The sequence below is a fragment of the Aspergillus pseudodeflectus genome (genome assembly GCF_044049435.1).
Source record: "Aspergillus pseudodeflectus strain CBS 756.74 chromosome Unknown BJX68scaffold_25, whole genome shotgun sequence".
Taxonomy (NCBI): Eukaryota; Fungi; Ascomycota; class Eurotiomycetes; order Eurotiales; family Aspergillaceae; genus Aspergillus; species Aspergillus pseudodeflectus.
Window position 1 is genome coordinate 441244 of NW_027263801.1, and position 14820 is coordinate 456063.

Consider the following 14820-nt stretch of genomic DNA (forward strand, 5'->3'; position numbering starts at 1 on the left):
ATGATGAAATCGCCATCTACTTCGCACGGGAACACCCACTATAGAAAGTATATTGGAAAGGGCTCCGGCAGCGCACAGCCTCCGCACGCAGCGCCCTTGTCAACAGCAGAGTCCGAATTAGGTACCACGTTGCTGCGGTAATATCAATCCCGGTCGACGTGATCGTCCTATGTCTGCTGACGCTATCCATCGGCGCCATCTGGTCATCTGCATCCCCCGATCAGGGTACCAAGGCGGTCGTTCATCGGGTTGGCAAGGTCAGGCCGAAGGTTGCCTTGGCGGATAACTGGTATACCTATGGAGGGAAGTGTATTTCGCTAGACGGGCGGATAGCGGAATGGCCCAGTGAGATTGCTAAGATGGATACTGGTTTACCCCATATTATTGTTCTTCCGACGATTCAGGATTCGAGTTTGTTGTCAAACATTTACAAGGGCATTGCTTGGACCGACTTTCTGGGCAAGGAAGGGCTTGGGCGAGCCACTTTTCAATCGACTGCCTGCCCTTTGATCATCCCGCGTTTATCTTGTTCTCTTCTGGCAGTGTACGTGCGCCGTCTTATCTGGCAGATCAGCTTGGCGCAGTACCTCCCGGCTTGGTTCGATATGATCTTGGTCGACGTCAGGCTAACCGGATGGACCCAGTCCACGGGAAGCAGCGCTCAAAGTCCAAGTCGACTCCCACCTACAAAACAACATGCGGCCGGGCGATGTGTTATTCCAGTATACCACAGTGAGATTCCATGAAGGCGCATGATTAATCAAGACCAGCAAACTCCATCGACTAACCACTTGTTCCTATTCCAGACTTCCTGGCTGATGTGGGTACTGAACCTCATCAACCTCTCGGGTAAAGTGTCGATGCTTCTCTATCATGGGTCACCCTTTCACCCACAGCCTGACGTCCTGGTAAAGCTCGGGAGCAAGTTAGGTAAGTGCAGCTTCCCTTGTTACTTGACCTTCTCTGAACCTTGCATCGTCTAGAGTTACCGTCTTTGGCACACCCCCTCGCTTCCTGGCGGAGCTGAAATTGCAGGATCATCGTGCCCGACATGTCTGCAAGTTCAACAGGCCATCCAATCCAACCCGTTTTCTCATGGAAGCGTTTACAAAGCACCGTCGACCTAACAGCCTCCGAGTCGTTATTTCTACGGGTGCCACCCTCCTCTCAGACATGTACACCTGGCTCAACGAAAGAGCGTTCCCGCCGACGACCCACCTCATCTCCGTGAGCGGGGGCACGGATCTCTGCGGTAGCCGTGAGTCTTCTTCCTCTTTCCTCGCGCGAGTACCAATTTTACTATGACCTTCGTCGTAACGTTTATGATCGTCGTTGGCGGTATGCCGCTAATCCCCCTTTACCCCGCAGAAATCCTGGCCAAGTGCTTGGGGATGGCAATCGAGGTATACGACCCCATTTCGTCGGACCCATCTCGCGTTCGGGATAGAGAGTTCGGCGAGCTCCTATGGACATTGCCATTTCCTAGTCAGCCATTGTCATTCTACGGAGCTGGTGGTGACGAGAAGTACCCGTCATCATACACCGCACGAACCCGGACCGCGCGTGTGGTGTCAGGGCGACTTTGTGCAAGTTGAAAAAGATAGCGGGGGGATCAGGATGTTGGGAGGATTGTAAGTATATACAGGTTACTGGGTAACAGGTTCGCGAGGAGAATACTTACGACCTACAATAGAGACGGTGTGCTGGATCCCTCCGGCGTGCGATTCTGATCATTGGAGAGCTGTGCGGTCGTTGACGCAGTCCGCGAAATCGAAGACTCGCTATGTATGGGACAGCAGCGCGAGTTCAACGAAGATGAGGCGGTGCTTCTATTCGCTATGATGAGATCGGGTCCAAGACTGTCGCACACACTCGTGAGCCGCATCAAGAAGGCTATCCAAAAGCGGTACTCCGCGCGACACCCCCAAGGACATCTTCAAGGTCGTGGCACTCCCGTACACGGCCAAGGGCAAGAGATGCGAGATCAACGTGAAGTGGATCCTTAACGGAATGGACTCGGCTATCGGGTGGTCTGTTGTTAGTCTGGAGAGTTTGGAGGGGTACAAGAAGTACTATTCGCTTCCAAAGCATGTTATTCGGCATAGGACGGAGAACAAGCTTTGATCACCTATCATGGGCGCAGTGTTGCTCATCCAATCGATAGATCAGCCACACGGGAGCAAATTCATACTCTTACAGTAGTCCTTCAGTACTGGGCTCTGGTTTCGCCTGCCGATGGATATGGGGAGCCAATGATAAGGGTACATACACGCAGACGGCGTTCACTCCAGTACTATATCACGACCAGTATCTAGCCCCTGCGAACCTCGGGACAAACGCAATTTTCGGTAGTATCCAGTTGTGCCTGGCCCGGCTACCAATGGCGTCCGCGGTGTCCTTCGAGATCTTGAGGCTTGATTCTAGTGGCAATACCAAGCTCGTGTAGTTCAAGACCAGGGCGGATGGTGTGGTTGAAGCCATGGAATTGGTGTGAGGTGGCAGGTACGATGTGTAGGAGGTCTTTACCGCTGCGACGGACGATGTACCGGAAATTAAGGGTAAAAGGATTCCAGTAAGGGTCAACTTCGCTTGTCGGCGCTTCTGTGACTGGACACCTGCGGACTTGGGGTCACAAACGTCGCGGTAGGAACAGCCAGTGATTGTGAAGGCGGGGCATTTACTGTCCTGAAAGTTCCAACATGCTGATACTTGGTTAGCCAGCGCAGGGATGATAAGCATCAGCCGTTTTTAAAGATAACCTGTCAGTATTGACTCCAGATAGAGTTAGAGTTCTTTCACTCGGTTGAGTGCATCCGTCAAGGTTTCCGACTGTTAGACTGCTGCCAACAGTACTGCGGTGTGATTGCTTTACTAAATGCCTAAGTCATACATACCACAAAGAGGAATCAGCGCATATTATGCGCACCCATCGTTCAGATTCAGGACGAGACCCGCTGCCCTACATGGTAATTACATCGGAAGACTAATCAATTTGACATTGGCATTTTGCGCTCCTAGACTACCAGAAAGCCTTCCAGTGTTACACGATGATCTTCCCTCCATGACAAGCTTGAGTGCGCTAGACAACTCCAGAGTCTGCAATAACCACTTCAGCTGAGGGGGTCCCAGATTGAGAACCCAGCCCCTCAATCGTCTTAACAAGCTCTTGTCCTTCGAGTACCTCGCCAAAAACCACGTGCTTGCCATCAAGCCAGGGGGTCTTGACAGTCTGAACGTTTGCGTCAGCTTGCTGCCGTCAGAGCAGGGTTAGACAAGGGAAGTGGTATACTCACGGTGACGAAAAATTGAGAGCCATTAGTGTTCTTCCCGGCATTAGCCATGGATAGAAGGAAAGCCTTATTGTGCTTATAATGGAAGTTTTCGTCGGCGAATTTCTTACCGTAGATGGATTTCCCGCCGGTTCCCTAGATGCCGGTGATAAGAATCTGCTATCCCCACTGCGAGTAGTTTTTTGACTTACATCATGGTTGGTAAAATCGCCGCCTTGAAGCATGAACTCGGGGATAATGCGGTGGAAGCCAGATCCCTTGTACCCAAAGCCATTCTGGCCGGTAGCGAGCTCGCGGAAGTTGCGCGCGGTTTTGGGGACAGTCTCGTCGTAGAGCTTAAACACGATACGGCCCGCGGGCGCTGCACAATGTGAGCAAGGGGATGGAGCAACGGGGAAATCAACAAACTTACCGCCCTTGATCGTTATGTCAAAGAAGACGTTCGCCATTTTGGTATTCGGAGATAAACGGGGAGCGGTGGAAGGGGAGCAAAAGTGAAGAGGGACAGTTGGTCTTCTCGGAAACGCGCGACCCGATAGTTAAGAGAGGCCTGGTTTAGCTCAGCGTCAAGGTGGTGACGCAGTGGAGAGTATGCAATGAGGTCATATTGCGGGTCGAGGAACAATGTATCGCTGATAGAGTTCAGTAGAGTTACACCCGATGCATTTTCTTTACAAAGACAAACTGCCCATGCACTTTGCAATGATCATCACTATTTTTATAATAATAGGTTTTATTACTTACATTGGTGGGTCTGGCCTTTCCGACTAATCTACCAAAATAGCAATCGATCCGATTACCGTTCTCAACGCCTTCAATGTGTACATTCTGTATGTGGTACTTTATTTACACCGTATAGAAAGACATTCCTCCGCCACCAAAAGCCGGGACAAGTCTAGCACTCGGGAAGGGGGTCGGAGTAGATGCAGTAGTCGCTGGGACCATCGCCAATCTCCTCGGGCTGCAACACCAGAAATATTAGCATCCACATCACCACAAACAGGCCAGAAATACTCACCTCCTCATCATTGTCATCCGTCCCCTTATACTCCGCACAGATAGTCTTGACATCCGTAGCGCAAGTAGCGCTGTCAATGGTGGCAGTGTCGCCGTAGTTGCTGTTGATACCGACCAGGTACTTGCCGTCGACGGCGGTAACGCCCTCGATGACAATGTGGCGCTCGTACATGGAGTCGCAGTTTCCGCAGGAGCGGTACAGCTTGCCAAAGTCGTAGACGGTAAAGTCGGAGACAGTCACGGTGCCGCCACCGTTGTGCTGGATGACCTTGTCCTCGGCGCCTTGGGCACCGCCGCCAATGACATTGAAGGGGCCGTCGCCCTTTTTGAGAGAGAGGGCGTCTGTGCACATAATCAGCCATGCCCTACTCCCGTATCGAGAAGGAGATACATACCCTCGCAGACAGCCTCCCACCAAACATTCTCGATCGTACACGAGCCCTCACAGTGAACACCCTCGATCTGGTCAGAGCCGATGATGACGTTCTTGAGGGTGCCACCATCCTTGACAATAAAGACTGCGTCGGAGTCGCCGCCCTCGGATTGACCTGTGCAGGAAACGCCACGGCCATAGGTCTTCATGCCTCCGTCAAAGGTCTCGCCAGAGACCTCGTAGGTCTCGTCGAGGGTGACGCTGCCCTGGGACTCGGGGAGGGGGAAGGTGTACCGCTTTGTCATTTTGTTGGCGTGGGAACGGGCGCCGTGCGCGGCCAGCGCGCTGGTGGCGAGGGAGAGGATGAGGCTGTTTTTGATGAACATTGCGACAGAGCGACGAGGATGGAATGTAGAGAAGTAAACAGAAGTGGAAATGGAGGATGTGTGTCGAACCAGTCGATTGAGTCTGAGCTGAGAATCGGATGAATGCTGGGCTCCGAGGCCCTCTTTATACCTCTCCCCTTCCTTGTATCCTGAATCAAGCTCAAAGTGGCTTACCATACTTGGCACGAGTCAGCCGCCCCTGAAATAACCCCCTCAAAGCCATGCACAGTCCGGGTCTCGTATGATTCGTGGATTTGTGGCGGTGCCCTCAACCTGACACCGAGTCCCCTGTCGATCTCTTGGCGGGGAAGCTTGAGAACGCTTCGTTTCTCCACGCAAGCCTCAATAGCGATAAAGTCCGAAAGCCTATGTCGTGTTGCATCCGGCGCATCCGGTGGCATCCGAGAGGTTCGAGTCAGGCTCAGACGCCCGCTCCTCTTGGCAGGCCAGATTCTGTTGGAACATGGGCTTCTCATTCCCACTCTTAGACCCCTGCCGCGCACACGTTCAGTACCTTAGCCAGAGAATTGCCGACGCACGCTGTTTCAGACTGATAATACCTTGCGGACTTATTCCGGATTCCGAGTGCTGGTTCTCTTGGTAGAGTTTGTGAAGAAGTCTCAGCGCATCTCAAGGTTCCTGTGTCGATACTTCCAATAGGGCCGATCTACCACCGTATTTCTTCGTTTGACACGGCGATCGCCGTACATACTCCCGAGACAACAGAATATTTTCCGAATCGTCGAGACAGTTTTCCCGTCCATATAAACGACTTCTCTACTCCACTATTTAGCACGGCGAAAAAGGCAAGTGATACGAAACCTGTTGCTAGAGGGTGGGAACTCAACGAAACCGAGTGGATCCGGTGCCGCAAAACGAGGCCTCCACTCAGTCCACTCCATTAACCTCAAACAGGCTCCATCGAGGCAGCGAATAGTCGGCCATGGTTCCATCTTTATTAGGGGACTGGAATACGTCGTCACCGCCTTCACTCTGCTTAGGGTCGGGACTCGGGGGTTGTGCTCGGTTAGTTTGCCAGTGCCCTAACCCCTTGACAATTCTCACTCGAAGTCAAGCTCCGACCTCCTTGAGTATGAGAATTTTCCCAATCAGCTCAACTTTTTTTTACTTTTTCTCTGCGTGTCAGGGAAAGAACGTCCAGCGTACATTGTGTGCGGTACAAAGTCCGTTCCTAACTCGCATTTTCATGCTGCTTGGGACAGACTTTCTTGTTTGTTACCTGGTCGCATATTCAATTAGACAGACGGTACGGCGATGCGCACCAGCATTGACACACCACTGAGGGCTGATTCCGGTTGCTCCAGTCAATGAAAACGCAAATTACTCGTTCCAGTCCACCCCCTAGTCAGTGTTCCCATTCCTAAATCTACTTTTCGTCAACATCAACCCTATTCGTCACAGACCCAAACACATCCAGCGCCTGCCCAATATATTCTTGAACCCCCTTGAGCCTCGGACTCATATCACTTCCAAGGGGGAGCAACTTCTCAGACTGATGTCCCTCCCCGACACCCACGCCAGCAACAACCTCAAAGACGGCCTTCATGGCCTTATCCTTGTCGCCGTTCGGCTTGATCTTCCCACCAACCAGTAGTTCCTGGACCTGTTCCGTGAACGTCCCCCTATAGTCCTCTGGGAGTGGAGTCTCGCCAAGAACGATCGAGTTGGGCATGTTGGTGTTGAAGGTTCCGAGAACGACGGTCAAGGTACGGATGTTGAATGGGGCGACTTCTTTTGCGAGGATCTTGGTGAGAGCTGTTGCATCGTACTCAATTAGCCGTGTCACCAAATGGTCTGGTATCGATGGAAACTTACCGTCCAATCCAGCCTTCGCGCCCGCATACACACCCATAGTGTTGATCCCATCAAGCGAAGCACCACTGCTCATGTTGACGATGACGCCGGACTTCCGCTGACGCATATACGGCAGTACAGTTTGAATAAGACGCAGCGGACCGAAGAACATGGTCTCCATCTGCGCCTTAACCTCCGCCTCGGTGGCCGTTTCGATGGGAGCATACACACAGTACCCGGCGTTGTTGACCAGGACATCGATACGGTCGCCGCCGCGTTCCAGCTCGTCAATAACTGTTCCGCTGTAGGAGCTATTCACATCGAGCTGGACCCATTTTCCACCCTTTGATTCGATCTCCGCGACGAGGACGGGAGTCCGCGACGGGTTGCGCGAGGTCGCGATGACCTTGTGTCCGCCAGCTAACACGGCGCGGGCGAGGGAGAGGCCAAAGCCTGAGGAGCAGCCGGTGATGAGCCAGGTGAGCTTTTCAGTTGCCATGATGAATGCAATGCTGATGATCACGAGCGAATGGATTAAATCGACACGGGGCTCTGCTTTTATGTTGCTATCCCGATTCGGAGTTAGGCTCGCTCCACCGCTCTAGCGGACTTTAGGTATCCCCGGATGACAGCCCTATGATTCGCCGCAACAACGCAACTCTGTCTGCCTACAACAGACGCTCGTCCTAGATAGGCTGTGGGACTAGATATTGGTAACTATAATTGGCCTACTCGCTTATACAGGCAGAGCTCTACTAGTCATGAGGCACGAACCCCCAGATTAGATCCCTACCGAGCTACACTGCATAGTATAGCTTCGAGTCTTTCATTAACTAAACAAGGCACTGGAGACAGCCGGGCTCCTTTCTTGCTGTTTTTAACATGTTCACTTTTGCTGGCTAAACAAAGGTAGTGATAGTACTCATCCCACAGAAGATCCAGATTTTGCCTCGAATGGAGAATGGTTTCTTTCAATCCGATATCGCAAAACAGGCAATATGATTACCTATAGTAGTCGTGGTGGTCGTCCAGAATCTATTAGCTATAACTCAATTGTCATGTTCCGAGAAATGGTTGAACAGCAGCTGTCGGAATAGGCACTCTTTGCCAGTATATATTTTTCTCGGAGTGTATAACAGTAATAGCTAAAACCAATTTCCAGAGACCAGAACCATCGTCTTATTGAAAGACCTCCTTAGAAGGAAACATCCTTACTAGTTAGTTTGAACTTCATAAAAAAAAAAATGCAGATAATCACGGCGCACAAAGGTGAGACAACACTCCCGTGCACTCCCATGGGGTCCAGTGCAAATCATCTGTCGCAACACCTGACTAGCAAACACCCTTCACATATATCACAGCTTCATCGAAAAAGAAGATATCACAGAGGAATCAAAAACGCCCTATTTGGTTATCATAGACTTCGGTGCCGCACCCTCACCACGTTGTAAAAGGGCTTCGCCCCCCTTTGCTGCGCAAGGGACCCCCCAACCAGACTCATCAGAATTAGATTTGGGGGCAACTCCTATGATGTATAAGTAAGCAGCAAGACTACAAAAAGAACGAAAACTCACTCTCAAGCGTACCAAAGAGACTATCCATCAACCCAATCGACCCGAGGTTCGACCAAGGCTTCAAGTGATGCATATCATGCGACACAAGGAGCCAACCAATCTCGCCTTGTTCATGAATATAAAGAGCAATTGTCTGGGAGAGAGCACCCATAAGAAACTGCGACACCACATGCGCCCTCATAAACCAGGAAAGCAACACTGCACTTCCAAAATTGACAAGCACAAACTCCACAGGATGGCTGTAATATGCCGCCAAAGACACACTCTCCACGAACCGATGGTGAACGGAATGGATCTTCCGATAAAACACTCCTTGATGAAGGACCCAATGCAAACAGTAAAAGACAATATCGAAATAGATAGTCCCTCGAACAAATCCACTCAGTAGTTGCTTCCACGTAGGAAGCTGACCCGACACCTCACTCAACGACATACTCCAAAAAGAATCTCCCCGAACACGGGAAAGAAAATAAAGAAAAAGCCCATGGGATACTCCCGCAAGGAGTATATTAAACAAACAAAGAGGAAGACAGCGCAAGAGCGCTGGTCTATCTTTTGACTGAAACATAAACGATTTACCAAAATAGAAGAGTAACAGGAGGAGTTGTAGCAGAACACTACCTCCTACTTCGATCACGAAGGGTGACCATCGATTAACGACGGAAATCCAAAGGGAAGGAAACATACTGATTCAGATTCTGTTACACAGATAAACCAACAGAGGAAAAAAAGTGGGCGATCAGCCCACTTTAAAAGACACTGCGGGGTACACCCGACTTAATACAACCAATATACGCCAGTCGCCAAACAATGCCCCAAATGGAACGCCACTGAATGTGCACAGCTGAACCTGCGCCGCTAGCTCTTGAATCCAGTCACATGACTCCTACCCTGGCAGAGCCTTGCCCATTGCAGTCTGTCCCCCATTCCATGCGGAAACTCTTCCCAGTCCGCACCACGACTTACAATATGGGTCCCGTACTAGGGCTACAATCCAAGGATAGCCAAGACCCTCCCAGGGCAGCAACGCGCAGAGCTGTGCATACGCTAGAAACTCCCGAGAACAGCCCAGGTCAACCTAGGGAAGCAATGCGCAGGGCACTACACACCCCAGAAATACTCGAGATGATCCTCCTCCAAGTGGACATGCGCACGCTCCTGACATTCGGCCAGCGAGTCTGCCACGCCTGGAAGAATCTGATACGAACGTCGCGATTCCTCCAACGGGCCCTTTTCTTCATGCCAATCCAGGAGTCCGAATGGGCAGCGGGAGAGAAAACTCTTAACCCACTATTGGCGGAGGCGTTCCCTAGCATCTTCCCCGCAAAGTACAAGTGTGACGAAAGGTTCTCCATTCCCCAACTTCCCATGGCCAAAGATTCCGAGGCCATGGCTATCTTTGGCCGACGCGACGCGAGCTGGCGCAGAATGCTAGTCCAGCAGCCTCCCCTCTCGCATATCGGGGTTTTCCATGTCCGTCACACAAGGGTCGGCAATAGGGTCAAACGGTCTAGTGCTCCAGTAAGTGAAGTTGCAGAAGCCCCCCCCCACCGCGCAACCTAATCCGTTTGGTTCTCAACGGGTCCTCGAGGCTGATGCATGCGATACAGGCGTATACAAAATCCGAACAAAACTCTGAATCCGGGCCCGTGGGTCTCCGCATGGAGAAGCTTTTTGAGTATTTGCTCTTCAGCCACGGTGGGCCATCCGGCAGGCGGCATACAAAACGCGTGTACGGGTCGACCGAGGCGCCAATCAAGCTTTATGCGCATGACCGGCGTATAAGTAAACAGTTCCATCAGGTGATGACTGACCTCGGCGTGGTTGCTTTTACGTACGAGGTGGTGCCGTGCGGTATGGGGATCCGTCGTCGGCCTCCTTCGGGTAACGATAAGCTCATCCGGGAGATTGTCGCTGCATATGAATACCACCCTTTAGAGGATGATTATGAAAGTTCGGACCATGATTGGTATTATGATTCGGATTCTCTATACAGATATGGCGATGAAATCCTTTCGGACAGTGACTCGCTAGAATGATGGTGATATGAAGGGGAGGGGCTAGCTGCTTCACTCCGGAATCCGGCGAAGTTGCCATTTGACACTTTGTATGTATTGGATTGATGTATCAATGGTTCCGAGAACCATAGTATCCGCAGTAATCTTGACATACAATGTTTGAAATTCTCCAAGGAGGACGGCCTCACGGGAACGCACGTGGGCAGCCCTAGTTAGTCAAAGTCGATAGAAAGGTCACTTGAATAACATGCATTGCGCCCAGAAGAGGCAGGAGGCACCTTTTACGTCATACAAGCCCATAGCCATGACAAAGACTATATGCGAGGCACTGTTATGTCTACGCGAGACCCACCGGCCATTTGGTCTTATCTTGAATATGATGAGCAGACTTCATATCCTACACACATAGTAAACGCGGACGGGGAAAACCTCATGGCCGCTGACCAACGGATAGACAGCTCAACTAAACTACACTCGAGAACGCTGGCCATTTGACCCACGGGAAATGGGTGCGCCGTATGACCCAAGTTGGCTTGCACCTGCTTGGAGTTGAGAGCACAGGCGCTCCGGAGGAGACAGTTTGCACACCCACGCATAGGTCATTATAGTCGTCTCGCACCTCGGTCCGTGGATAACGTTGAATCTTCCATTGCCTCTACATACAACCCCTACGTAGAACTCGGCGTGCCGTTTGGGCAACGCGCCCATATGCAGTCCTTGACGTCCATGAGACCACGGAAGCTTTCGAAAATCTCCTTCCTCCAAACGAACTTCAACTTCCATTTGCATTCTACCACTCTAACAGCACCCAGCTCATATGCACATATAAATCAAAGTCTAGGAGTCCTAGAAAGGGTGCAACGAAAGACGTAGTAGCTTGCAAATCGAAAGCATGGCCCGAGGCTAGTCACGTAATTCGGCATCAATAGCATTGGACCTTGGTTGTCGCAGATCGTCCCTTTGATGGGTCGCCCACATACAAGGCTCCCTTGTCAAGAGGTTCCAACATGGTAAAAGAAAGCGTTTACTTTGTTGACTTCGCATCTCGCCGGGAACCCTTTAGTATACCGCGATACAGAACCCAGCGGGAAGTCTCCACTCGCCACAAACCACCTCAGCGTTCTCGAGCGGATTCCACCTCTTATCAGGACAGTCGCTTGGCTTAATGGGAACGCGGCCATCAAGCACAGGTCCACCGTCCCCTTTTGTGGACGAGCGAGTTAGTACAGCACGCAGGTGCTTTCGTATCGCTTGTCGAGTGCCTGACCGCTGTTCCAACAGGGAGAGTAATATGTCCCTGTTGTCCGGTGCCACTTCAGAGATCATCTGGCGTAGCGAGAGGAAGTATCTTTGTGATGACGGAAAGAGATCGTTGGGCGATATGATGATGACACAGTCGGGAATAGATTTGTGTCGCAATACAGCTTCTAGAACCTCGAAATAATTTTCCCAATGGGTAAATTCCTGAATATAGCGACCGCCTATATTAAAGGTGATGTAGGTCAAAATCACCATCCAAACTGGGCAGGAAACAGAATTCCCAGAGTCGTGACTCTCCACATAATTGCAAGTGACCAAGATTTGAGAGTCAAGAGGGGCGCCTGCTTTTAGAAGAGACTTGACCAATATCGCATCGCCGTGTAGAGCAGCGGTCACTAGCAAGCTCAACTCCGAAGTCCCTTCAAGCAGCCTCTTATCATTCTCCACCAGCTGCATCGCGTAATGTCTGCAGCCATAAGCAACGAATAGATGAGGGAAAGATGATTTCAGAAGGTGGTGTCGGTTAACTGTCTCAATGCTCGCCCGAAGGTGATTATGGCTAAGTTGTGTGGAAACATGAACATTTCTGGCAGTCTCCTCAAAGACACGATGATATTTTTCCAGTAGTATGACGGGAAGTCCTTTCCCGAAATATTCTCCGATGGTACTGCTGATATACTTGCAGAGCTGGTACCGAAGCTGGTAGTCTAGGCTCATAAGCTCCGCTAGTCGAAGTCGATGCGCGGTTTCTACGCTGGAGATTGCTTTTGTATCCACAATTTCTCCCAATTTGGGGTGATTCAAAACAAAGTCGCGGGCGGTTCGATGGAAAAATCGATATCCCAACAAGCCCGCAGGGCCCAGAGAGGATTTGACATGGTGATTGACGTCTTGGAAGGGAAACGATTCCAAGAAGCCCTTGGCAACACTCCTCACCTGGCGGTCAGTAGTGTCTTGTGCAGCTCTAAGTGCCTTTCTGTTGAAGGGTAAGATCTTGCCGCTAGCCGGGAAACCAGGATTTTCAAGATGATCCAACCAGTAAAAGGCTAGACTGCTGAATGGGTGCTCGTGTGTGTTGCATGCCACGAGAATGAGCATCTGGGCGGCCCTTTTTCGATCATGCTGCTGTAGAGAATCCAGGAGCCCTGTGTACAGATCGTTGAGTTGTTTAGGAGTCGTGTCCAGCGTACTAAGAAGGGTTTTTATAGGGTCTTGACGCACTATCCCTGTCATCAAAAGGCGCACGACAAGCCAGGCCCATAGGAATACGCCATCTGATCTGTCGACGACCCTGTTAATCAGAGATAAGTAATTGTCATGGATACCCATCGAACCCATGGCTTGTTGGATCATGTGGCAGCTATAGAGATAGATATCATGTTTTGTGAGCTCGTGAAGATGGATACGCCGATCAGATGAGCGTGAAAACACTTGATGGAACTCAAGATGTGGCCTCGAGCTGACGCAAATCTTAATATCCTCTCCAAGGGCCCAAGATCGAAGGTTCGTTGCCAGCGTTGTGTGATCCACGGTATCACCGTCATACTCATCCAAGCCGTCGATAAAGAAGCAGAACCGGTGGTTGGGGAAGGTGGTGTGCCGAATGAGGATTTTGAAGGCATCCAGAATGTGATGATGGCGGAATAATGTTTTGTCCGCTACGCATTGACTAGAAGCTTGCAGTCTCTCCCACTGAGACGGAAACACTATGGGTATGAGTTCCGGACATTGCCTTAGGACTTCAAATAGCAAAGATCGGTAGAGCCCCTGGAGCGACTTTTGGAGATCAGCTCCGGCCTTCCAAAAGAAGAATCGAGCGAAGGCCAGTTTCTTATCACCAGCCCACCTCATCAGCTCCGCATTCGTCCTGTCGTGGTTGCAAAGATATTTCATCAGGGTAGACTTTCCTGATCCTGCCTTGCCGGAAATGTGATATATCCCGTTGTCCGTGCGGAGCCAGGCTAGAAACGAGCAGCGGGCAGCGGCCCTTCTCTCTTGCTCTTCTTTAAATGACTTTTTGCGCTGCTTATCGTCGTACGTGCCTTTGTCATTTTCATCGTCGTTCAGCGTAAGTTGCTCATCTAGGAACAGCCATCCCAATGTGCCCACGTCAGCATCGTGTATAGTGTCTTCTCGATCGTGCATCGACGTAAAGTAAATATTATCCAAGATGCGGTTCTCCAGGGGTATTGTTGCCACAAGCGACATTAGGCTATCGATGTAGGCCTTCACCCCCTGCAGCTCGAGCTGGGGCTGCACTGTGTGGGGTGCATCACGCACCCTTCCAGTCTGGCCCTTTTCCGGGGCTGTGGGCGGGTGCGTCGCCAGGTGTTCCACGGCTTTCAACATATCGTCCCGGATGTTCGACAGCCTGATCGCACTTTCGGTAGAGAGCCGTTTGGCATCGTTCTGTATCCGGTCTAGCTGCGCCCTGGTCGATGATTGCTGATCACTGCCAAACCAACCGCGTCAGTCGCTTCTCTTTCTCGCATCTGAAAATTCGACCGACCTAAGCAGGAACGTTAATCTCACGAGTATTTCCGCCCGATACTCTCCTAGCCTCCTCTCAATCCTTTGTATTTCGTCGCTCTTTCGCATGCTGGACCATTTTACCCCCATACTCTTCCACGCCGAATGCTTGTCTGGTGTCTTTAGCTTTTCCAGCACGGCCAGCAACTGACCCGACAGTTCTGCGCATTTCGTCGCGAGCGCCTTCAGCGCTTTCTCATGCTTGCCTCTCCCCGTTATGTCCACATCCAACTCCACCGTAACCTCTTTCAAATCGGCGATGACTGTAGCGATATCCTCGTTCTCAGCGGTCGTTCCGCTGGCTGATCGGTAGATCTCGTAGGTTCCCGCAACAAGCTTGGAGGAAAAGTCGATGAACTGGAGGATCGTTCCGGCAAGACTGACAGCTGTGAGCGGATCCATCGATTATCGGATTCTGGATTCACGTATCTGCTGGTCGAGAGAGAATGAGGAGAGAGCAAAGAGGAAAGAGGAAACCCCGCGCTGACCTCGCCTGAAGGCGTTTTCCTCCAGCCTCACCGCTGCATAAACCTAGGTCAACAAGCCAATCATGGGAAG

General features: G+C 51.1%; 7 protein-coding genes across 7 annotated transcripts; 2 read left to right on the forward strand and 5 right to left on the reverse strand.

Annotated features, from left to right (window-relative positions):
• Window positions 1-1095: 1095 nt before the first annotated feature.
• On the forward strand, window positions 1096-2124 carry BJX68DRAFT_267625 (uncharacterized protein; the record flags this gene model as incomplete). The annotated part of the gene is made up of 4 exons (XM_071045862.1): window positions 1096-1258; window positions 1369-1568; window positions 1740-1874; window positions 1930-2124. 4 exons carry the CDS (start codon window positions 1096-1098, stop codon window positions 2122-2124), a joined length of 693 nt encoding a protein of 230 aa, XP_070898458.1.
• Window positions 2125-3079: 955 nt separating this feature from the next.
• BJX68DRAFT_255796 (cyclophilin-like domain-containing protein) lies at window positions 3080-3739 on the reverse strand (the record flags this gene model as incomplete). Its single annotated transcript, XM_071043100.1, has 4 exons — window positions 3080-3229; window positions 3294-3425; window positions 3482-3651; window positions 3703-3739. The coding sequence occupies 4 exons, from the start codon at window positions 3737-3739 to the stop codon at window positions 3080-3082; spliced, it is 489 nt and encodes a 162-aa protein (XP_070898459.1).
• A 446-nt stretch (window positions 3740-4185) lies between these two features.
• On the reverse strand, window positions 4186-5143 carry BJX68DRAFT_276273 (pectate lyase; the record flags this gene model as incomplete). The annotated part of the gene is made up of 3 exons (XM_071048057.1): window positions 4703-5143; window positions 4309-4649; window positions 4186-4251 (listed from the first exon to the last, which is right to left on the reverse strand). Exons 1-3 carry the CDS (start codon window positions 5064-5066, stop codon window positions 4186-4188), a joined length of 771 nt encoding a protein of 256 aa, XP_070898460.1. The 5' UTR covers window positions 5067-5143.
• A 1095-nt stretch (window positions 5144-6238) lies between these two features.
• Window positions 6239-7399, reverse strand: BJX68DRAFT_238653 (SDR family oxidoreductase). Its single transcript, XM_071040399.1, has 2 exons — window positions 6903-7399; window positions 6239-6842 (listed from the first exon to the last, which is right to left on the reverse strand). The coding sequence occupies exons 1-2, from the start codon at window positions 7378-7380 to the stop codon at window positions 6454-6456; spliced, it is 867 nt and encodes a 288-aa protein (XP_070898461.1). The 5' UTR covers window positions 7381-7399; the 3' UTR covers window positions 6239-6453.
• Window positions 7400-8071: 672 nt separating this feature from the next.
• BJX68DRAFT_238654 (sterol desaturase family protein) lies at window positions 8072-9156 on the reverse strand. The gene is made up of 2 exons (XM_071040400.1): window positions 8456-9156; window positions 8072-8406 (listed from the first exon to the last, which is right to left on the reverse strand). The coding sequence occupies exons 1-2, from the start codon at window positions 9138-9140 to the stop codon at window positions 8285-8287; spliced, it is 807 nt and encodes a 268-aa protein (XP_070898462.1). The 5' UTR covers window positions 9141-9156; the 3' UTR covers window positions 8072-8284.
• Window positions 9157-9544: 388 nt separating this feature from the next.
• Window positions 9545-10494, forward strand: BJX68DRAFT_255799 (uncharacterized protein; the record flags this gene model as incomplete). Its single annotated transcript, XM_071043101.1, has 2 exons — window positions 9545-9976; window positions 10066-10494. 2 exons carry the CDS (start codon window positions 9545-9547, stop codon window positions 10492-10494), a joined length of 861 nt encoding a protein of 286 aa, XP_070898463.1.
• A 3094-nt stretch (window positions 10495-13588) lies between these two features.
• BJX68DRAFT_238656 (uncharacterized protein) lies at window positions 13589-14696 on the reverse strand. The gene has a single exon (XM_071040401.1). It carries the CDS (start codon window positions 14662-14664, stop codon window positions 14203-14205), a length of 462 nt encoding a protein of 153 aa, XP_070898464.1. The 5' UTR covers window positions 14665-14696; the 3' UTR covers window positions 13589-14202.
• Window positions 14697-14820: the final 124 nt, after the last annotated feature.

Bases quoted from the DNA above. Each gene is read 5' to 3' on its own strand.
- BJX68DRAFT_238654 (XM_071040400.1), bottom strand. From the start codon at position 9,140: ATGTTTCCTTCCCTTTGGATTTCCGTCGTTAATCGATGGTCACCCTTC. The intron at 8,407-8,455 runs GTGAGTTTTCGT...TATACATCATAG, and splicing joins TCTCTTTGGTACGCTTGAGA to GAGTTGCCCCCAAATCTAAT.
- BJX68DRAFT_238656 (XM_071040401.1), bottom strand. From the start codon at position 14,664: ATGGATCCGCTCACAGCTGTCAGTCTTGCCGGAACGATCCTCCAGTTC.
- BJX68DRAFT_238653 (XM_071040399.1), bottom strand. From the start codon at position 7,380: ATGGCAACTGAAAAGCTCACCTGGCTCATCACCGGCTGCTCCTCAGGC. The intron at 6,843-6,902 runs GTAAGTTTCCAT...ACGATGCAACAG, and splicing joins CGCGAAGGCTGGATTGGACG to CTCTCACCAAGATCCTCGCA.